The following is a 22,946-nucleotide window of genomic DNA, read 5'->3' as shown; positions in this document are numbered from 1 at the left end:
ATTCGATCAATGATGAATCATAAAGAATTTTCCTATAATTTCTAAAACAAAATGCTCAACTACCACCAAACTAAACCAAATTCGTCAAAGCTATTGAAAAGTAATTTCAGAATATCTTTTCATAATATATCTAAAGAGTTCCTAAACTCAGTGGGAGCTTAGTGTTTGTTATTCAACAAACTAAGACCCAAGTATAGATATATGTTTCATTGCGATTTATTCAAATGAGACACAAGGGTATTGTTTCTACCACGAATTTTTGAGAACATAATGTTTGTTTGCTCGAAATGATGTCCTTTTGGAGATTCGTTTCCAAAATGACAAGTGGGAGAAAATAGACCTCGCTGGTCAACTTTTAACATTAATAAATGTAAAATTGAAATCATAACAGTTTAATGAAATTGAAATACAAAATCGTATTATAAAAGTAAATTTGACTTAGGCATCTCAACTTATCTAGTTTATGATAATTTATCTAAACTCATTTAAATTTATCTGACATCACTATCGAACTGTTCGTTTGACTAATGTTTCATCTTTTCAGTTCATTTAGTTTGGCCCAACTTATGATTTAGACCTATTTTTTTAGCATTTTTGTTCATCTTGTCTCATTTCGGCTCATCTTGACTTAACGAACTCATCTTAGCTTAGAACAACAATTGAGCTCGACTCAGGGCCTTGATGGTCAAAGCTTAACATTTGCAAACATGAAATCGAAATCCCGACAACTAAATGGAAATAATATATTTAAATAAATCGTGTTAAATAAGTAAATTTGACTTAGATATCTCAACTTATATTAATTGATCATAACTTATCCGAACTCGTTTAAGTTTATCTAGCATCACATTCATCAATCATCACTACTTAACTGTTCGTTTTTTAATTAGATCAACTCATATGATTTGGACTTATTTTTCATCTTTTTAGTTCATCTAGATCTCGTCTCATCTTAGTTCGTCGATCTCATCATATCTTGACTTAGTGAAACGCACATCTCATCTCATCTCAAGTCAGCTCAGCCTCAGCTCAGCTTAAGGCCTTAAGGCGTCAAATATTTACGTTTACGTATGTAAAATTAAACTCGTAATGATCAAAGGAAACCAGAAGGGTATATTAAAAGAAATCGTATTATTTAAGTACATTTTGACTTAGATATTTTAACGTATCTAATTTATTATAACTATTTAAATGTATCTATCATCACTATTCAACTGTCTGTTTGGCATATTTCCCAATTTTCAGTTCATTTGAGCTTAGCTTGATTAACTGATTTGATTTAACTTATTTTTTAGCTTTCCAGTTCATCTTTTCTTGTCTCATTTCAGCTCAACACGGCTCAGGTCATTGCCTCAGTGGTCATTATTAGTTGACATCGTTATTGTATCATGTATGACATCATTGACAATTTAACACGAGGTCATTATTTTGAAAATAATCAGTACGAGTAGTTCACTAGTACTCTAATACTCCCTCCGTCCCTAAAAGATTGCCCCACGTGGCATTTGGATGCAAAATATTCACATGGGTTGTTAAAGTGAACCCTTGAGAGAGTGAAAAAGTTATTATATAAGGTATGAGCAATAAAAAGGGACTCCCAAAAATGAAATATGGGACAATTTTTTAGGAAAGGGGGTGTATTTAATTTTGGTAGTATAATACGGTCATACAAAGTACTCCCTCCGTCTCTTTATGTTTTTTACGTTTTCCTTTTCGGGTATTTCAAAATGTTCTTTACATTGCCTTTTATATTATCACATAAATGACTTAGTATTCTATCAAAATTTGTATCCAATTATTATTTTAACCAATTAAATTCATTGGGTCATTTAATCTCTCACACTTTTCCATTATGACATTAAATCTTTCTCATTTTTCAATATCAAAATTTTGATAAAAGTGAAAATATTATAAATAAACGTAATTTATCTTGTTTAAATAAACAAGTTGAGGAATCTCAATGCAAATTAATTAATCTTTAAAATGCGTGAAAAATACGAAACGTAAAAAACAAAAAGAGACGGAGGGAGTAGTATTTTAATTGATGTTTATCTATTAGGATAAGAAATTAAGAATATAAGATCAAAAGGTCTTGCGCGCACAAGGTGTACAATAAATTTATTGTACACCAAGATAACTTTTACCTATTTTTTTGTAACTTTAACCTAGTTTTGATTAACTTTTATATTAGTAAAAAAATGTAGATAGATAAACATTTTAAAGAGTTAAATGATTAATTTTATAAATTATTAGTGATTTTGAAGAAACAATTTTTATTAAAATGAAAAAATTTATCAATAAAAATTGGATAACTTTTACATATATAAGTTTAACTTTTAGACATTTTGAGTTAACTTTTACTTTGGTGTACAATATTTATTGTACAACCATTGTAAATAAGAATTTGTGTTACCACTTCCACTTTACCATTATCAAATTATCATTCATTTCTTTAGCTTCCGAGACTCTGAGTTCCGCCTTCCTGCTTTCCTAATGAACTCTCCATAACTCCATATTCCCATGATCTCAATTCTCAAACCATGATTTCATTTTCCAATCACCTTATATATTTAATTTATAACTCCCTAAATTCCAACATCTCAAACCTAAATCCTAAATTCCCAATATCAATCCCAAATGTGAAATTAATTTCTCAAAATCATCATGCAACAAGAAGATCTGAATAATCCTAACTTTCATTCTTCTACAGGTAGGTATATATGCAATTCATTTTTTTTCTTTCATCTACTTTCTAATCAACATAAGTTTGAATAAGATTAATATATATATATATATATATATTATTAGTAATAAAATAATAATGAATTTATCCTAACTTGGTATATATATTCAATTTTAGAAAGTACAGATGGAAATACAAATCAAAATTGACCAAGAGGCGAGGCGGCAATTTCCTTAGAGCGAGTACCGGGAAAGAGGAAGAGACCTTCATGGGTCTGGAAGCACTTTGATATTCATATTGATCAGAATTCTAAAAAGCCAATTGGAATTTGCAAGTACTATAAGTCTGCAAGTTATAATGCTTCCTCACGTTCTGGTACATCTAATTTTAGTAGACATTTAGAAACTTGTATCAATTATAAGAGTGCACATGAAAATGAAAATGAAAATGACAAGTCTGGAAAGCCAATTGATCAAAATGTCTACCGTAGTAGGCCATTAGCAGAGGCTATAATGATTAATGAGGCATGGGTATTCTTTTTCTTGGGTGGAACATGAAAATAATAGAAAAATCCATAAATATCTTAATGACAATGTTGAACCAATATCTAGAAATACTGCTAAAAGGATTTGGATTTGGATTTGGATTTGGATTTGCTTAGAGTTACATGTTGATTTAAAGGAGAAGATTAAGAGTGTCTTACTAGGGGTTCCTGGAAGAATATGTCTCACTTCTGATATATATATATATATCGGTTTTTTCATGAAATGCCCCCGAGGTTTGCAAAAACGCACCAAATACCCTCGCGTCTTTTGAATCACATAATATACCCCTATTTTTGCGTACTGTTCATGAGATGCACCTTTGAGTTAACGGCGTTAGTCTGCCGTTAGTCGTGTTTTACTATTTTACCCTTAATACGTATTTTTCGACATAAATTCCAAAAAAAAAAAAATATCTCAACTTCTTTCTCTTTCTCTTTCTCTCTCCTCTCCGATGTTCTTCCTCCTGCTCTCTGGTCGCCGGCGGCGTCCGACTCCTGCTCTCTGACCGTCGACGAAAGTCGATCCTCTCCTTCCCCTTTCCGACGTCCTTATTCGCCGCTGTCGAATTTGCCCGTCGTGAGGTTCCACTCTCTCCTTCTCTCCTTGACTAGATTGGAATTGCATTTATTGATTTGTGTTGAATGTTGTTGCCGTCATTGTTGTTGGTTTTTGTTGTTATTGTTTTCAATTTTCTGGTTGTTGTTGTTGGGAATTCATGGACTATTAGAGTAAATTTATTGTTTTTTTCGAATCAAAACATAATCCATTTGCTGCTATTTATTGATTTCAGTGTTGATTGTTGTTGTTTTTTCTTGCCATTGTTGTTGTTGCTGTCAATTTTCTGGTTGTTGTTGTTGTCGGTGGAAGTGATAGACTATTAGAGTAAATTGCTTCAAGTTCGTCTCATTGTTTAGTTGGTTGAAAATTCATCAATTTTCATTGAATTAATGTATTTAAGGAACGTTATTTGAGGAGAGTGAGAGAATTGTTTTTGGGTTTTCAACTATGGTTCCAAATTTGGAGTTTCGGTATTCTCATTTCTGTGAACAAGGGTTGAATTAGTTTTGTTCATGAAAAATTGCACTTCTTACGGTGACCTGTGATTCTGTAGCTCAGTAGATGACTGGGGGAGTGCAATTTCCATTATACACTGCTCTAGCTACACCCAAGGCTACTTTTTCTCCCCCAAATGAACAGGTAATAGCTGTAGGTTCATGGATGTATATGAGCACTCTTGAACCTTTGCTATATTCCTGAAGATGAAATAGTAGAGTTAGCTACTTGGCTTCACAACACATGTTTGATAAGGCTAAAAGTTGGGTTGTTAATTACATGTGTATGAGAAAATATGTTGATCGGACTGACTTTATAACTGATCAATATGCAAAGTTTAAAGAATAGTGGGTGGATATTGTTAAGTTCAATAAAGTTGAACCAATATGGAACTACCGAATTATTGAGACTAATTTTGATGATTCTTTGAGCTTGATTTCTCTTATGTTGCAAGAGAATATTTGTTTATATCAGAATAATACCTTCGTGAAAATTTTGTACAAGATAGAACCTGCTGTGAGGCTTTCAGTAGATGCTTGAGGTTGGTGCTAATGGTACTTTTTTGTGTGTTGCAGTGCCGCACCTGCTGCAAGAATGTGTATGACTAGTATGCATTTGTTTATGCATTTCTTTTCGCTCAGAAGGTTTCTTAGGTTCACGTTTCGCAGCCCAAGCTCGAAGAGGAGGTTCAAAGTGTTTGCTGGCAACATCAGGTGGAGGTAAATCTTGGCAAGTACAAGAAGACATTTCTCCCTAAGCAAAGAAGGCTTGTTGTAACAAGTGTTCCACAATGAATCAACCAGTTACCTATCAAGTTCCTCGAACAGTTGCATCAAGTTCAATTCAATCAATTTCTTATTGGATTTGTTGTTTGAGCATCTCAATTTTCTTTGATTATTACTTCTATTTCATGTTTTAGGTTTAACTTTTTGGTTGATTAATTTGATTAATTAGGTGAACGCTTTGTGGAAATTAAATTCTGCAGTTTAAAAGCATTTTGCGTATTTGGTGCAACTTAGTTTCAAAATAGGTGTATATTGTGCAATAAATTTATAAATAGGGGTATTCTGTGAATTATAAACACGACTTAACGGAGGACTAACGGAAGGTCGGTTTAGGGGTATTTGGTGCAAACTTGGGAAAAAATAGGGGTATATTATGTGATTCAAAAGACGCGAGGGTATATATATATATATATGGACTGCTTGTACTTCACGAGGTTATTTATGCATAACTGCCCATTATATTGACGAAAATTGGAAACTACAGAGTCAATTGCTTTGTTTTTCTCATTGTCCTCCTCCACATGGTGGGTATGAATTATCTCAACAAGTTACTAACATTATTGTAGATTGGGGTATTCAAAGTAAGATTTTCTCAATGAGTGTTGATAATGCAAGCAATATGGATAAAATGATATTTTATTTGAAACAAGGGGTACTAAGTGATCTCGTTTGTGGTGGTAAGCATTTTCACATTCGTTGTTGTGCTCATATCTTGAATTTAATTGTTAAAGATGGCTTAGATGTGATTCAAACTTGTGTATCTAAGGTTAGAGAAGCCATTAAATAGGTTGATGGATCACAAGCAAGGGTAGTAAAATTTTATGAGTGTGCAAAAAAGCTCTCAATACCTTTTACTTTTGGACTATGGTTGGATGTAGTTACAAGATGGAATTCGACTTATATTATGCTTGATAAAGCATTCAAATACCGTCATGCACTTAATCATTATTTTGGGGAAATTGATGGTGGTTGTAAGTATGTCCTAAGTTTTGGTGAATGGGCTAAGATTGAAAAGATATGCAATCTATTGGAACCTTTTTATGAAATAACCAACTTGTTTTCCGGGAGTGACTATCCGACTGCCAATTTGTATTTTCCTTGTGTTTGGAAGATACATTTGAGGTTATTGACAGGCTAAAGTCGTATCACCTAATCAAACATAACCTAAGTCCACTAGCTAGGTAGCAAGGGAAGTCAGGATCGAATCCACAGGGAAACAGGCGTTCGTTCTACTATCAATTAATTAATCTAGATATTGTGAACAAGAGTTGGTTGGTGATTTGTATGCTAAGACTACGAACGATAATTAAACGAGTATGAATCAATATATTAAGGAATCTAGGGCATAGGTTCACCAACAAATAACAATCCAGAACAATGAACAATCACGATAATCAACAAAGTAATTAATTAGACTAGCATGCTCTCTCAAGTCGATACTAATCATAGACTTAGAATTAACGGGCTCTCGCTACGTATTAACTCTAATTTCACCTATTGACACAAGCCTAAACATCAAATTGCATCTCTCGAATCTTAATTTGATATTGCATAACTACCACAATTAAACCTGCGCAAATCTAATTGCATAGTGAAATAAACCAATCAATAGGAATTAATTACAATGCCAACAATCACAATTATTCAATGTCCCTTCATATTAATCATGGATCCCCAAACCCTAGAAATTAGATTACTCAAGCATATTAACAATAAACAAAGCAATTAGCATGATTGAAAGCATAATTAAGGAAAAACAAAAGATTAAAATAAAGAACAATACCTAATTGAAGAACAATGGTAAAGGAAAGCTTGAATTTTGGATTGAAAATAAACTAAGTGTTTAGAACAAATTAGAGAGAAAAACTAAGCTTAGGGAAATAAAACTAAGTGTTTAATAATAGAATATGAGATAATAAGATACCCAACTAAAATAACTAAGGTCTATATTTATAGTTTGGCCATAAACATAAGGAAAAATCGGAAGAAAACCGCGAAAAAAAAAGGGCCCTGGGTTGTCGTCGCCCGGTCGGGCAGCCTTACGCCCGTCGGGCGACCAGCTCGTAACCCGCCCGTCGGGCGCAGGTCTGCCCGCCGGGCGAAGGGAGACATTCTGGAAATCATCGGCACGCGCCCGGTCGGGCAGCCATTCGCCCGCCGGGCGCGCGTACAAACTGCACGATCCTCTATCTTTAAAACGCCATATCTCCTTCATTATTCGCCGGAATTAGGCGAGTGACCACTCGTTGGAAAGCTATTGAAGTCTAGAATCCAACCCAATTAGAATCACTTCATTTGGAGTTGTAGAACGTAAGTTATGATCAAAAGAGTAGACGAGTGTCGGTTTTCTACTTCTATCACTATCCGCTTTGCTCGAAAACTCTTCCAACTCAATGTGTGTGCTCTCGAACGTACATAATCTCTTGTATTGATTCAAATGAGTAGGAAATGCACAAAAATATGTTAATTCCTACAATGATGAACCTGAAACTACAAACACACTACAAGGAGCACATTAGTACTAAAAATCGCTCCGAAGAGCTCATTTGAGATAAAAAAGTACTAAGGGACGGGGGTAAAAACAATATAAAATATGAACATATCAGTTATTGAGGGATAAACAATTTGGTGACCCTGATATTAGTCGTGCAGCAGTAGAGATGTTGGAAAAGTTCAACAAGTATTGGAGTGAATATGTTATGGTACTGGCATTTGGAGTTATATTTGATCCAAGATATAAGTGGGAATTTGTGGACTTTGCTTTAAAGAAGGTACATGGGGAAACAGAAGGAGAAAGGATGTCTAGTGAAGTACTAACCCACTTTGCTCAACTATATAGAGAATATGAAGACCCTACCATTGTTAGACATTCTAATTGGAGCGGTACTGGGGGCACACAATCTGTTGTTGATGATAATGATTCAGATATCGCGGTATGTATGAATTATAACCTTTTTTTAATGCAATACACATATATGTTATTGAGGAAATTAGTGAAATGTTAATCTATTGCTTTATTTTGATATATATTGTAGGAATTTGCATCTTATGATTACATTGATTCATCAAAGACTGAGATTGACGTGTATTTACGAGAGCAAAGAATGCCACTCTCATGTAAGACGGATGTGTTGAATTATTGGAGCGAAAATTCAGTTCGGTTCCCTGTACTTTCTTCCATGGCCAGAGATGTTTTATCTATTCCAATCACCACTGTTGCCTCGGAATCAACATTTAGTATGGGAGGGAGGATTTTAAACAAATGGAGAAGCTCTCTCAAATCAAAAAATGTAAATGCTTTAGTGACGTGTAAAAATTGGTTAACTGGATATGAAGGTAAGATACACAACTTATTTAATTATTTGACAATATCACATAGTTATGTTCTTATCTAGTTTTGTTTTCTCTAATTTGTGCTTTGTTTTTTTTTGCCAACACAGATATTGAAGAAGAAGGAGCATCCGTTAACATTCTAATTGATTCTGATGATGAAGAAGATACATAAGGCAGGATTTTGTTATCTTTAGATAAGAATCAGTTATAATATCTTTGTCTTCTCAAAGGCACTTTTTTTTAATATTTAGACTCTTAGTAGTTTTGTTGTTAGTTACTTGTTTTTAGATTTTTCTTAACGGAAATTTCATGAAATGCCCTCGAGTTTTGCCATAATTCACCAAACGCCCATCAAGTTTCAATAATTCATAAAATACCCCTCACAATTCGTACAAATACCCAACATACCCTTACTAATAACGGGCCGTTAGTCTGCCGTTAGCCAAGTTTCCAATTCACCCAAATGCCCCTATTCTGAAACTTATTTCACCAAATGCCCCTATTAGGAAACTTATTTCACCAAATGCCCCAAATTTAAATATAGCTATTCTGATGTTCCGGCGGCTAGTTTTTGTGTTTGAAAAGTGGTTCTTGGTCATGGTTGGCTATAAAAACCCCTTTGCTGAATGGTTCTTGTATTTTAGATGTTATTTTACTTTACTTTGCTAATTTCATAAGATTTGTGTCATGAGTTTTCTTTCAAAATCATCTTCCACACCCAATGAGTCCACATATATTAGGGTACCTAACAAATTTTGTTATTGTGGTAGGAATGGAGGTTGAAGTTTGGTAGGTACTCTAATATATGTGGACTCATTGGGTGTAGATGATGATTTTGAAAGAAAACTCATGACAAAAATCTTATGAAATTAGCAAAGCAAATCAAAATAACATCTAACTTACAAGAACCATTCAGCAAAGGGGCTTTTATAGTCAACCGTGACCAACAACTACCTTTCAAACACAAAAACTAGTCGCTGAAACATCAAAATAGCTATAGTTAAGTTTGGGGCATTTGGTGAAATAAGTTTCACAATAGGGGCATTTGGTGAAATAAGTTTCAGAATAGGGGCATTTGGGTGAATTGAAAACTTGGCTAACGACAGACTAACGGTCCGTTATTAGTAAGGGTATGTTGGGTATTTGTACGAATTGTGAGGGGTATTTTATGAATTATTGAAACTTGATGGGCGTTTGGTGAATTATGGAAAAACTCGAGGGCATTTCATGAAATATCCGTTTTCTTAATCTGGGTGTGATTAGGATCTAGAACTCACTCTTGTTAGTATTGTTACTTCCCCCAAAATCTTCTACTTCATTTTTATGTTGTTTTTCATTTTCATTTTATTTTATTAAGTTATGACTTATGTTTATGATTAATGAGAGTTGTTTATAATTTACATTTCTCAGAACTGATTGCCCCTTTCCTTTGTCTCTGCTTCCATTCATTTGATTTTCCTTTGATATATGACGAAAGGTGACAACAAAGAGAAATATGCTTCTTATCATCAATCTTCGTCAGAGTTGGTGATTCTTTTGGTCTTTTAGGAACTCTCTAAGAAACTTTTAGATAGCAGCAACAATGAATTTGATGATCAATAATGTAATTATGCATTTGAGCTTTTGAGGATGATATAATTTATGATATTTATCCTAAAAAAAGTCTTAGTATAAGATAAATCAACTACCACAAGACATTCCTAAGTCGTAACGTAGTTCATGTAATACAATAACCAACATGTTCTTTCAGACATTTAAACTAGTGTATTATGACTATAATCCCAGACGAAAAAGTCAAGAAACAACGAGGTTTTTTAATTTACTTAAAGTTCGAAAATCCATTTCTTTTTTATTTACTTAAAGTTTATATTTCAAATAGGTCGGGTCGGAGTTGGGAATTAGGTCGGTACGGATTATCGAATTACTTTGGGTCGGAGTTTTTCGGGTGTCGGGTAGGTTTTGGTTCAAATGTAGTCGGATTTCGGGCACTACAACTCGGGCTTTAATGGATCCGGGTCAAATTAATTATCGGGTATATTCGAGTTTCAGGTGGTATTCGGGCGGATCGGGTTCGTCACAGATAACACCATTTATATAACTTTTCGGTGTCGGACGGGTTAACAGTTGGTCGGGTCGGGTCGATTTCTCGGGTCGGGTCGGTTTTTGCCAGGTCTAGGGAAAATAATTTGGGAACCAACCTTTATTTCGATTTAGCCGCCCAAACTGATAATTTACTATTCAGTTACTATTACATACCGTTAACGTCCGTATACTCCATCCCAGTTAACGTTAGTAAACGTCAAGTTCACAGCATTACCGTGAGAATTACAATAATGCCCTTATTTTTTCAGCTATCTACAGAGCCATGCCCAAAGATTAACGTCTCTGGTTAATCCGTTGGATTGTTTTGGAATTTCTCATCTTTCTATATGCCCATTTAATCTCTTTCTATAAACCCCAATTTTCAACCAATTTTCTGGACATAATTACATAATTTGACAATTCTAAAGCTATGAAGTCAAGTAAAGGCAACAATTTGGAAGATGATGAAGAATATGATGAAGATTTCACTTCTAAGAAAGAGCCCTCTTCCTCTAACAAAGGTAATTCTTTCCTTTTTTATTTTTTTAAAGTACCCATTTCAAAAATTGTAGAAGCTAATGAAGTTTATAATTGTTAGGTTTTGATTTAGGGGAATTTAATTTCTTTGCATTTGATGTTTGTGTATTTGATTGAGCATTTTGGGTTGTAATTCGTTGATTATTGTGAAAAAATTGGCTTATTTTTTAGGTTTTCGCCATAAAATTAATTCGTTAATTGTGGAATTCAGATGCAAAGAACAATGATAAGGCAAGTGCAATGCGTTCAAAGCACTCGGTGACTGAGCAACGGCGTAGGAGCAAGATTAATGAGAGGTGTGTTAAATTAAATTCTGCCCTTAATTTTGTTTCGATTGATTTTAGCTTGTTCTATTTCATATTGTTGCTAATTGGCTTCTTGCTTTGGCCCTTTTTTTTTATTATTGATATGTGGAATTTAGGCATGGTGTGTCTTGAGGTGGGAGTCGTGTTTATCGAATTGATGATACTCTTGGTTTTTGTTTTCATAGTTCGGATCATATATGAGGGTATGTTCATGTGTAGATAGTTTTTTTGTGAGGGCCTTTTGATTTAGGATTACCATTTACCATGCCCTTGTTTATTTGTTGAAGAACTTGGTCATGAATTTTAATAAGGATAACTTATCTACCGTCTGCTAGTGTTTGGAGGAAACAGAAAGCTTAGTTCCATTTTGCAATGATTTTTCATCTTTGTAGTGTTCTTTCTATGAATTGACTTGGATGAAGCGAGTTAGAACCTAAAAATGACACGAAAGCATGTAACACTAGATAGAAGTGAACAAGGTAGTATGATCATTATAGATAACCACGAGAGCTAGATTCTTGGTTCATATAGTCAATTCCATTCTTTTGGGAACAAGGCTTTGGTCTTCTTGTTATTTGTTTTATACTATGTTCAAGGAGCTTTTTGGTGATCTTTTTTTAACTGAAAATTGAAGGAGAGGACAGAAGATCAAATATAATTGTCATTTGCTTGTGAACCTTAATTCAACTGAATAAGCTTCTGGGTTAGGGGTTTCTAGAATGCTACATGGCTATATGACTGGTTTCAGCTGTCAAAGAGTAGCCATGTTGAATGAATGGACCACTCTGAAGCTCCTCATTTCTGGGTAGGACCTTCTGGAGACTAACATGGTTATTGAAATCATTGGTATCCATTTCTTAAAGGCTTAAAGCCATAAAGTATTGAAATTGATCTGCTACACCACGTGGCAGGGGAATTTTCGTGCTAATAGATTCTTGGATCGTGGTCAAATGTCTGAGATTACAAGGGAAAGTCTTTTTTACCTTAGTTAGAAGTAGATGGGTTTTTTCGAAGGCACCATAGAATCAGAACCAGAAAAAAGGTGATCCAACCCAAAAATTTCCTGAAACTGCTCGGTAAAAGGGGTTCGGAACTTCGGATTATGATCTGATGACCTGTGGCCTAAACTTTACAAAACCTGATTGATAGGACAATCAGAAGTGGAACCCAGCCACGTTGCCTTGACCAATGTAAATGCACTTTCATTGGTTTGGTACATTAAATGAGTTCAAGTTTTTAAATTTTAAGCAGAGAACTGTTAGTATGTAGTTGCATATTTGGTCCTGAGATCAAGATATTTGAAATCAAGCATTTTCAGATGGGAAAATGATATCACCTGACAGTTTCGCGATCCAACCCAATTCACAGTTTTTGCCACCAGTTTGATAGGCTTATGTATTTATTAACACGGATCTAGAAGAAGAAAGTCTAAATATTGAGAGGGCTGGCTGGTTTATGATTGCTGGAGTTCACTAACATCAGTACCTTTTGTTGGACTCCCTGTACTTATTTGCAATTTACTGGTGTTTTGAAACACCTAAGAGAAATCAAAAGAAGATCAATGAAAAGAAAGAGATACAAGTACCCCAGAGAAGAATTTGGTAGTTCAATACTTCAATCATGTCTTGGGAATTGGGATGAGGCCGAGGTACTTTCGCGACAAAATTTGAAGCATCAAAAGCAAACAAAAGAGTGGACCTGTGGGCTTTCCCACTCCCCCACTGATTTTTTATTCAGGAGAAGGAAGTATACTTAACTCATTTTTCTGAGAGGTGCGCGTTAGGAGGGGGCAACGAGTAACTTTAAGTCTCATCTGTTTGGAAATTTCTTATTGAAGAAAATTAAAATTTATCAGCTTTGTTCATGTAAGAGAGTCTGATTAACTTTGCTCGCCAGGTAGGTTCAGATTGAAGGACAGGCACAACCAAGTATCTTCCTTTGGGATGGTAAATTTATATTGGCTAGGCTTGTGAGTCCTTTCACTATCCAGACCAGCATGACTAGCTGATGACATAAAAATAAAAACCCTATTTTCAAGCTCACTTATCAAATGCCAAAGTAGGATATCTGATAGTGCACAAAGTAATTGGTCTTTGAAGATTCCAAACAAGACAAACAATTAGAAGTGGAGGGAGTAGACAATATGTCCAGCATGGTAGAAATATAGTGAAGTGGAATTTCTAATATTAGGCAATATGTCCAGAAACTAAAAGTATGAATATTTTGGGAAGTCAATAGCGGTGAAGTCTCTATGATGATTAAAGATAGGGTTAAAGGGTATTGAGAAAGAGGGAAAGGAACAAGCTAAGAATTGAAAGTTTTACAGGTTTGTCAGCACTAGAAACCTACTATCTTTCATTATGAAGGGCTTCTAAAATCAATTCTTCTCTTAACTTATCTGATAAAAGTCATAAAACAAAGCAACAGAAAAGCCTTAATTCCCTAATGATTTGGGATCGGCTTACATGAACCATCATAAGGAACCATCCGCAAAACGTGAAGCAAAACTTATCTGATAATATAGATTTTTATTTTTTTTGTGGCAATTGATAATGACACATTTTTAATTGATACTTTATAGTATCTACTAAATGATGGAAATTAGAAGCTAATATTTTGGGATAGTGGAATGAAATGAAGACACTTTGACGAGTCCGGTTATGGGGTGTACTTGTGTGAGAGAAGAGCAAGTTGAAAGATTGTCCAGGTGAAAAGGCACAATACGTCCTTTGGCAGCTGTTGCTGGAGTTTATAGAAGTGAAAGAAGCTTGTTTATGAAGGAATCTTTTTTACATTATTAAAACTCTTGCGTTCAAGAGATCAGTGTTAATGAGATTTTATGCGAACAATGGTGTGAAGTTTTTGCATTGCTTTCTCCCGGGTTATGATCTTGTTCTGAATTGCTTGAGAAGAGTTTCGTATGTCGTCCCACTTTGTTACTCTGTTGTGTATAATACATGTTCATCGTATTGGTACAGTATTGCAAAGTTGATCTGACGTCTCTGTCTGGCTTGGGAATTTCTCTGTTTTTCCCTGACTTTCATCCTCGTCCCATCTAACCAAACCCAGTTTGGCAGATACTTAATTTCTGGATTCTTAGCAAGCTCTCTGTAAAGGATGAAGTTTTTTTATTTGTGTACAACTTTGGGTTCCATATCTTATGAACTTTTTGGTATATGCCTGATTTGTTAACTTTTGAAATATATGTATGACTGTGTGAGGCTGGAATTCATTGTACTTATCCTGGTGTTCTTCAATCGGCGCTGTTAGTTTTGAATGTAAATTAATCAAGGCCAAGTTGGTTTTGAGTGACTGTGTAAGTTTCCTGTTTATGTCATAGAGTGATACCATCAAGAAACTAATGCCATTTGATCTCATCCCTTGCAGATTTCAGATATTAAGAGATTTGATACCCCATGGTGATCTGAAAAGAGATACTGCCTCTTTTCTCTTGGAGGTACAAGCAATGTATTCAGCATTTTGTGCTTTATTACTCCTGCATTTTTCAGCTTTTCTTTTCTGATTTATTTAATTTTTTTTTAAAAAAACCAGGTAATAGAGTATGTTCAAATCTTGCAAGAAAAATTGCAAAAGTATGAAGGGCCATATCAAGGATGGAGCACGGAACCCACAAAACTGGTGCCCTGGGTAGGTTTTAGTACCATTTGTTTATGTTATGTCCAATTTTCTGATTGTTTCTGCTACTATTAAGCTTTGGTACTTCAAACTTTGATCAAGTCAACGGATCTTGTGTTTCTACTATTATTGTTTGTATTTGTAATGAACTGGAGATTGATGACATAATATAAAGGAAGAAGAAAATGGACTGATTAATGATATGAGAATAGCAGCAGAAAATAAAAGGGCATTCAAGCTTTCAAGGGGCCTCTCTCCCGACTAACAAACAAAAACAAATTAACTCTCAAACAATTTTCTCCAGAAATTCTCTCCCTAATCTTTCCTATTTATAGACTCTTATTCTGTCCTCAAACTGATTTTCCTCTTCTTGCTTCTTACGTCCCATATACCAGCTGCATTACAGTATGCTGACATTAGCATGATATTTGCAATTACGAGCAGCCATTATTTTCTATGCATGTTAATTATAATTGGATATTTGAGATACAATATTGATTTTAGTTGAATTCAATATATTTTTATAGTTGCCAAGATGATCTCCAGGTCATTAATAATTAACACAAAGATCCCAGTCAAGTCTGATTTACAAGTGACCAGTTGTAGCAAATGCATCAGTCAGTTACTGGAAATGTTCCATTTTTACCATTTTCCGGGAAGAATTCTGAATCTTTCTCGTTTCCTAGCTGGGGATCGGCAACTTATATGCACTGGGTAGTTTCATGCTTGAATTCCTTGTCATAATATGGGTGATTCATGTGTGCAATTAATGATACTTCCTACACGGTACACACCCATTGAAAATCTCCTTCAGGCTTTTCCTCTTTTTTATTGTTAGATTGAACTTTCAATCCCTGATTCCCTGGCATTGCCGGAACTTCTTTAGCGTTTTGGGAATGTGTATTGGAGGCTTAAACCTTATAAAACCTATCAAACCAAGTCTTTTCCAAAATTAAGTTTAGTATAGCTATAGCAGTAGGCTTAATAATACTAGTTTTATGCTTGTTTTTACGTGCTGATAGTTGCTATTCTTCTATGAAGTGGTCAGGTTTTGGCATTTTTGCGCTTATGTAGCTTATGGGAAGTTTTTATGTTGATACAGAGACACAATCATTGGCGTGTTCAAAGTATTCTTGGGCATCCTCAGACCGTAATAAAGAATAGTCCCAACTCTGCATCAACATTTTCAGGGCAATTTGATGAGAGGAGTTTCAGCTCAAATCCTAGTGTGACTGCCGATGGTCAGACTCGAGTAGATGCTGATTCTGGCCATGAAACCTTTAGAACTTTGGATCAGCAGTCGGAATTGGTTGAAAAGGCTGCAACTATGGCTATGCCCACACCATTTCCGTTGCACATGCCTGCTATTATTCAACATGATGGAGATGATCCCCATCTTTCCCAAAGACCAGCTTCAGATGTGCTATTATCCGCCCGCTGTCCCAATAGCTGTGATGATCAACAGGGGCAACATAAAATCGAAGGGGGCACTATTAATATCTCGAGTTCTTATTCTCATGGGTACGTACTATATGACTTTTCAACTTCCTTTATAAAAGGAGACTCGTTGATGGATTTTATAATTATTGATTGAAGCAGCATTAACACTATCATTATTTACCATATGTATACTAGTTATATCCTACTCTGTTGCTAGCTAATGTTTAGTCAAGTGCTGTTGGGAGTTCCTTCATAAACAACATTAGCACAACATGAAAAAAGAACTTAGTTCTATTGATTGAAGGAGCTAGTGTGTGGAGGGTAGAATAGACTAGCAATTGTAGGCTGTTTGGCATGATGATTTTGCTTGAAAATGTTTCATGTTCTGCCATACGTTTGAGTTAACCGTAGCAAAGTCCCAGTTGGTTGATGTTAGGAGGTAGGCTGCAAGAAACAGTTGAAAGGATAGATGATTAATGATTATGGATTTTAGGGATTATCCAGTTGCTATAAAAGAGGGAAAAGTAAATTAAACGGAAGAACTCCCCAATCATCAATCTTCACCGATGTATTCTTCATATACTTTTCTTTTTCTGGGTGCAATCAGCTATATGTAATTTTGACATTTAGTGGACTAGTTTTCTGATTCTGTGAGATAATAAAGTGAATCTTCAGATTCAGTTGCTGAATGAAGGCCGTGTGTTGGTGCAGGTTGTTGATGACATTAACACAAGCACTACAAAGTTCAGGTGTGGATCTGTCTGAGGCTAGCATTTCCATACAGGTTGATCTTGGGAAGCGAGCTAATAAGAGTCTAGTTCCTGGGATATCTGATGCTAATAAGGTAATTTGAGCCTCGTCTACTCTATATTAATCAGAATTGATTATTACTAAGGCTATATTCTATTCGAATTATTTGTCTGAACTTATCTGAACTATTGTATCTGATAAAAACTTATTTGAAAAACTTATTTTTTCTGAACTTATATTAGCTGAACTTATTTTATCTGAAAATAAGTCGAACAGGATAGAGCCTAAGTAGGCGAAAGAGGACAATATGTATCCAAACACTATCAGGGCAATGCATGTGTAATACTTTTGCTTAGTTTTTGTAATTTCCTCAATCGGTGTCAGGAAATGGAGAATTCAGCTTCCCGTGATCTGAATATGGGGCGTGTTGGAGACGGGAGTGGCATGGAGGAATTGGAGCAACCGCATAAAAAATTGAAATCGTAATTATGTAATTGAAAAATCGGGGATACGTTGTGATTTAGGCGTGTTCTTGCCAATCCTTCCTTGCCCTTTCCCGCTTAATATTTATCTATTTGTTGTATATGATGTGCCTGTCAATGGTGTTTTCTGTAACCAGTGGTCGGAGTATTTTTATAGAGGGGAAGTTTAACCACAAGTTTGACAAGGTTAAGAAGACTTGTGTAGATTCTTTCAACCATTCAGTGTGATTGCCTGTAATTAAATTGATACATATTTAAGTAGTTAGTCTTTTCTGGGGGATTACTCTTTTTCATTATTTTTCATCAAATTGGATTTTGGATTTTGGAGCTGGTCTTTCTGTGTGTATCTCGATGTTGATCTAATACTAAGGTGTTTTTAAACGAGTTTGAAGGTAATAATTTGATGTGGTTCATAACTTCATGCGTTGAATTCTTTTTACAAAAATGAAGGTAACTAAAGATGGTCGTGTGCCGGGCCGAGCTTCCGGCTGAGCCCGTGAGCCAGGCCCACACGGTTTCGTGCCAAGCTGGGCAGGGCTGAAAAGTTCAAAACATGGCCCATGGGCTTTTGTGCTGGGCCGGCCCATCGTGTCTAAGCCTAATTTTACTATATTTAGCGTGCTTTGTTGTGCCGTGTCTTTTCGTGCTTTTTTACCAAAAAAAATCGGCCCAGGCCCGGCCCACGATTTCGTGTTCGTGTCGGACCGTGCTTTTTTCGTGTCGGGTTGGGTCGAGCCTTGGCCCAGCCTACAGCCATCTAAGGTATCTTAGGCCACAAGATAACCAACTTATGGAGTAATATGTTGGCTCCATAACTGCATCTGTTGTCGTTAAAGAGAATACAAGTCTTGTAAACAAAAAATAAAAGGTTAGAATACGCCTTGAATTTGTCATGAATCTGTCAAACCTCTTAGCCCTTACCGTAGCGCCGCAATAAGCCAATAAGGGGATCTCGCTACCTGGCAGCAAGTCGGAGTCCAAGCACGACGCACTGGTTTAAGGGTTCGGGGATGCAACGTGGTCCCCGATGGAAAACTGGAAACGCCCCTTAATTTTACAGTACCTGGTATTATAAATTAGAGCTGTTTATTTTGGGTCTATTTTCTAGACTTTTCTGCTTTGTCTAGAGAGTACGTATAAACTCTATAGGTACTCCTCAAGATCAATAAAACTTTTTCTCCTCTGTCTGTGGACGTATGTAGCTAACATAACCACGTTAAATCCATGTATTCTTTATTTACGTTATTTATAATCTTCCTTGCTTTTGTTATATCAAAAATCATGTTCTACTATCACCCTACATGTTACGCACCCACTTTTTACCTAACTAGCTTATTTCAAAATATAATCCAAGATATCCAACAGTTTAATCCACTATATGGTAGGCAGTTTAAGTGTTTAACAAAAAACTAACGGCAGTTTAGACAATCCGAACGTGGATGTTAACTAGTTTAATTTATAAAATTCCGTATTCATTATTGACTTGTCATTCAACAACAACAACAACAACAAATTATAGGCAATCCGGGTGCGGCTATACCGGACTAGCCCACGGGAATGGCCATCAAGTTCATCAGTCTCTGACAGCTTGACCCGTTTCTTTAGGTATGTATATTTCCTTACATTACGGGTATGTGCATTATTTAAATACAAACTAGATTTAAAAAATAAAGATTAAATTCCCTATCACAAATAGTACAAGTGCCAATGGAGAATAGAAAATGGAATAAATTAACTCATTTTGTCTTTCATTTATGTGCCCCATGTACTAAAAATACTTTATTACGGAGTACTTGTTTTGTCCCTTAATATTTGTACTGTTTTGACTTTTTGCACTATTTATATAATTCACTTTGATCCTATTTTATATTATATAAAAACAAATGTTAGTATATAATATATTGTTGGCTTCATCTTAATATATATTTTCAAAATATTAATGTTTTTATAATACGTAGTTAAATATATTGTTGGTCAAAGTTGCGTATTGGCATGCGTGTCCAGTCAAAATAATGCGAGTATTAAGAGACAGAGGGAGTAACGATTGGTTATGTGAAAGTATAAACAGAAAAAAATGATGGATTAAATGTATTTTTGATATTTTTTTCCTCTATACAAAAGTAAAAATTCATCCTCATAAGAGCATAGTTATCAAACACCTTGGTTTTGGTCTTCAACCTAATAAAATATATTATTTTTTCATTTCTCTCTCCCCAACACCAAACTCAACACCAACAACATTTAACAACATTTATCAAACACCAAAATATCATCTTTCTCCTATATCATCCATACCCCACCTACATTTATATCTCATGATATTGTTATGAATAAGTATATAAACAAATTATTAATGACATAATTAATCGTTATTAATTAAGTTAGTGACATATTAATTTTTTATTAATTAAATTTTATAATCGGCTAATAAATATTTAATTAAAAAATACTTAAAAATTAAACTAAGTAAAACTTCACTTGTTAAGGTATATAATTGAATGTGAATAAGTTTGTAAAGTTGGATATGTTTGGGAATTTTGGATATTTTTGGACGATTGAGGATTGTTATTTCTCATAGAAAATGAGTTGTTATCCATTGTTTAAGCTTTTGTTAACAACACATAAAAATAAATAAGAGGGAAGAAAATGAAGATTTTTTTTGTGATTTAAGGTGGATCAATATTGGTGTCTATTTATAGAGCACAAAAAATTAAAGACATTTATAATTTATTTTTATTTTTTTGAGTTGTAATTAATTTTATAGGCATTGTAAAATTGCAATAGGTTTATATTTTTAACACAACAAATCTATGTCATAAATCACATTGCAATTTGAAAAAAAAAAATAGAAAACCAATGATTTTGGTCCCCATATGACACATGTCAATCTTTCCAAGCAATATTTTGGTTTTCCATTTGGTGTTCATGAACACCAAAATTTTTTTGGTTTCAATCTCTCTCTAACTTTCTCACTCATCTCTCTACCTCTTTTAATATTTTTTTTTATTCACTTATCTCTCCTAAACACCAAACCAAGGTGTTTGATAACTATGGTCTAAGCGTTTATGCCCTTATAATGATAGCCTGATAGGACAATCTTTTAAAGACGGACTAAAAAAGATAGAGAATATGGGACAATAAACCTTAAACTGGAAGGGGGGTTTCAAGTTTCAATGAATCTATGACGTGGTAATAAATGATTGATGACTCCTTATAATTAATGTCTTGTTTTTTTGGGTTAGTGTCTCGGTACATCGAACTTCCATGAATCAATCAACTATAGGGGTGTCAAATCGGATCAACGGATTGGGTTTGGGTCCGATTCATCGGATTTGGGTTGAAACGGATCGGATTGGAACGGATTAATTTGGCTAACGGGTCGGATCGGATCGGATTGAAAACTTAACGGACCGGATCGGGTCGGAGTTTTTATTCACGGATTCATATCGGATCGGGTTGTAAACGGGTCGGATTGTAGTCGGTTTGGGTCGGATCGGATTGGAATACGACGGATTGTTAACGGGTTTAGTCGGACTATAACGGGTTCGGGTTCATGTCGGTCGGATTCATATCGGATCGAATTCATTTCGGGTCGGATTCATATCGGATCGGATTCATTTCGGATCGGATTCATATCGGATCGGATTAATCGGTAACAGACTAAAACGGGTTGGATTGAAACTAATTTAGCCTGGTTACATTGGATTCAGTTTTATATTGGTTCGGGTAATTATCGGATCGGGTTATTTGGTAGCGGGTTGGAATTTGGTTCAGTTTAGTTCCAAATTATATATTATCATATCGATGACTTAATTAGGGGACGAAAATAATAACTAACTTTTAAAAGTAATAAGAATTTAAGATTAGTAATATAAGTTATTGAATATATTATTATATCGATGGTTGGAATTAGTTCGGATTAAACAGGTCACGGATTAAAAACGGATCGGATTAAAAACGGATCGGATTAAACGGGTCACGGGTTGAAACGAGTCGGATTAAACGGGTCATAGATTAAAAATGGATCGGATTAAACGGATATTCCTCGGGTTGGAACGGATTCGGATTGAAACGGATCGGATCATAAACGGGTTTCGGATCGCTTCGGATCGGATTAAATGGATCCGGATTGTCACGGATCGGTCTGTTAACGGATTCAGATCTTAATCGGATCAATACTAACGGGTTGGGTCGGATTCGGGTTGAATATAATCGGATCGGATCGGATTTCGGATTTTAACTCGCGGGTTCTAAACGGTTCGGATTCTAAACGGTCGGACAAACCCATCGGGTTCACTGGGTCGGATTGAGAATTGACACCCCTAATCAACTATGGTGTATGGGTAGGTGTTATGGAGTATGATTCTCTTCAGATTTGTTGTCTTTGGAACGTGGTACCCAATTTATTTTTTAGTTTGCTAGTGTATCATTTAGTTTAGGTATTTACTATTTAGCCTTCTTTTGGAATGAAATCAATGGGAACAATACCACTCGTGGGAAAAAAATTCCCTATAAGAAAGTGTAACGAATTGATTAGAAACTTTGATTGATCCATATGTTATATTGAAAAAGATGTTGAGGCATTCATTCAGAGACTGGAAGGAATGGGAGAGTAATATTTAACTAAAAGTATAACTATTTGGTAAGAAGTTGATCTTATAAATAAAACCGTCATATATAAAGATTTGTATGTAATATAGTAGATGTAATTAGTAAGGAATTTCTTGTTTTATTATGGGTCCATTGATTAAATTATGATGGCGGATCGGGTTGGTTAATGATCATAGGGTTGATGGTCAATGATCATAGGGTTGATGGGTTGGGTTCATATGTCCGATATATCTATGCGATCCACTAATGATTGTATTAGTTCCATCCGGCAACTCCAAATTCTGATTAATGATGTTGGATATCAACCCAAGTCCCACATCAGAAGATGATGTAAAAATTATATAGCATATAAGTGTTCACATTCTCCTGTTAGTATGAGGCATTTTGAAAAGGAGCCCAAAACAAATTCGATCGTGCTTTGCCCAAAACAAATAATATCATACTAATGTGGAGTCGTGGTGATGTGCGACCCGACAAGGTGGATAGTCAGGCCCAACAAATGGATTAAAGAAACGTAAATTAATCATTTGCTAACCATTGGAGCATAAATTAGCTAGACAATAAAATAGCTTGAAATCTTATGTGGCATAACAAGCTAATTGTCAAACTAGCTTACCATTAGAGATGCTCTTATATAAAATAAAATTAAAAGGACGATAAATTTGAGCTACACGTGGCTACATAACAGTGACAGTAAAGGATTA

General features: G+C 35.0%; 2 protein-coding genes and 1 long non-coding RNA gene across 4 annotated transcripts; all 3 read left to right on the top strand.

Annotated features, from left to right (window-relative positions):
* The first annotated feature begins 2,121 nt into the window (after window positions 1-2,121).
* Window positions 2,122-5,240, top strand: LOC130470608 (uncharacterized). 2 transcript variants are annotated; one of them, XR_008931325.1, is made up of 3 exons: window positions 2,125-2,710; window positions 2,861-3,809; window positions 4,857-5,240. It is a non-coding gene; the product is annotated as an uncharacterized lncRNA (long non-coding RNA). The 2 variants fall into 2 exon arrangements; XR_008931324.1 differs by having other exon boundaries at window positions 2,122-2,710; window positions 2,861-5,240.
* A 2,484-nt stretch (window positions 5,241-7,724) lies between these two features.
* On the top strand, window positions 7,725-9,691 carry LOC130470607 (zinc finger BED domain-containing protein DAYSLEEPER). Its single transcript, XM_056841105.1, has 3 exons — window positions 7,725-7,999; window positions 8,102-8,402; window positions 8,507-9,691. Exons 1-3 carry the CDS (start codon window positions 7,727-7,729, stop codon window positions 8,569-8,571), a joined length of 639 nt encoding a protein of 212 aa, XP_056697083.1. The 5' UTR covers window positions 7,725-7,726; the 3' UTR covers window positions 8,572-9,691.
* A 1,119-nt stretch (window positions 9,692-10,810) lies between these two features.
* LOC110797802 (transcription factor BIM2) lies at window positions 10,811-17,965 on the top strand. Its single transcript, XM_022002923.2, has 7 exons — window positions 10,811-11,002; window positions 11,230-11,314; window positions 14,711-14,780; window positions 14,876-14,971; window positions 16,062-16,480; window positions 17,111-17,243; window positions 17,534-17,965. Exons 1-7 carry the CDS (start codon window positions 10,912-10,914, stop codon window positions 17,633-17,635), a joined length of 996 nt encoding a protein of 331 aa, XP_021858615.1. The 5' UTR covers window positions 10,811-10,911; the 3' UTR covers window positions 17,636-17,965.
* Window positions 17,966-22,946: the final 4,981 nt, after the last annotated feature.

This window comes from Spinacia oleracea, chromosome 3, assembly GCF_020520425.1.
Source record: "Spinacia oleracea cultivar Varoflay chromosome 3, BTI_SOV_V1, whole genome shotgun sequence".
Lineage (NCBI taxonomy): Eukaryota > Viridiplantae > Streptophyta > Magnoliopsida > Caryophyllales > Amaranthaceae > Spinacia > Spinacia oleracea.
The sequence above is the reverse complement of the archived record's forward strand: the minus strand, read 5'-3'. Positions and strand labels throughout refer to the sequence as shown.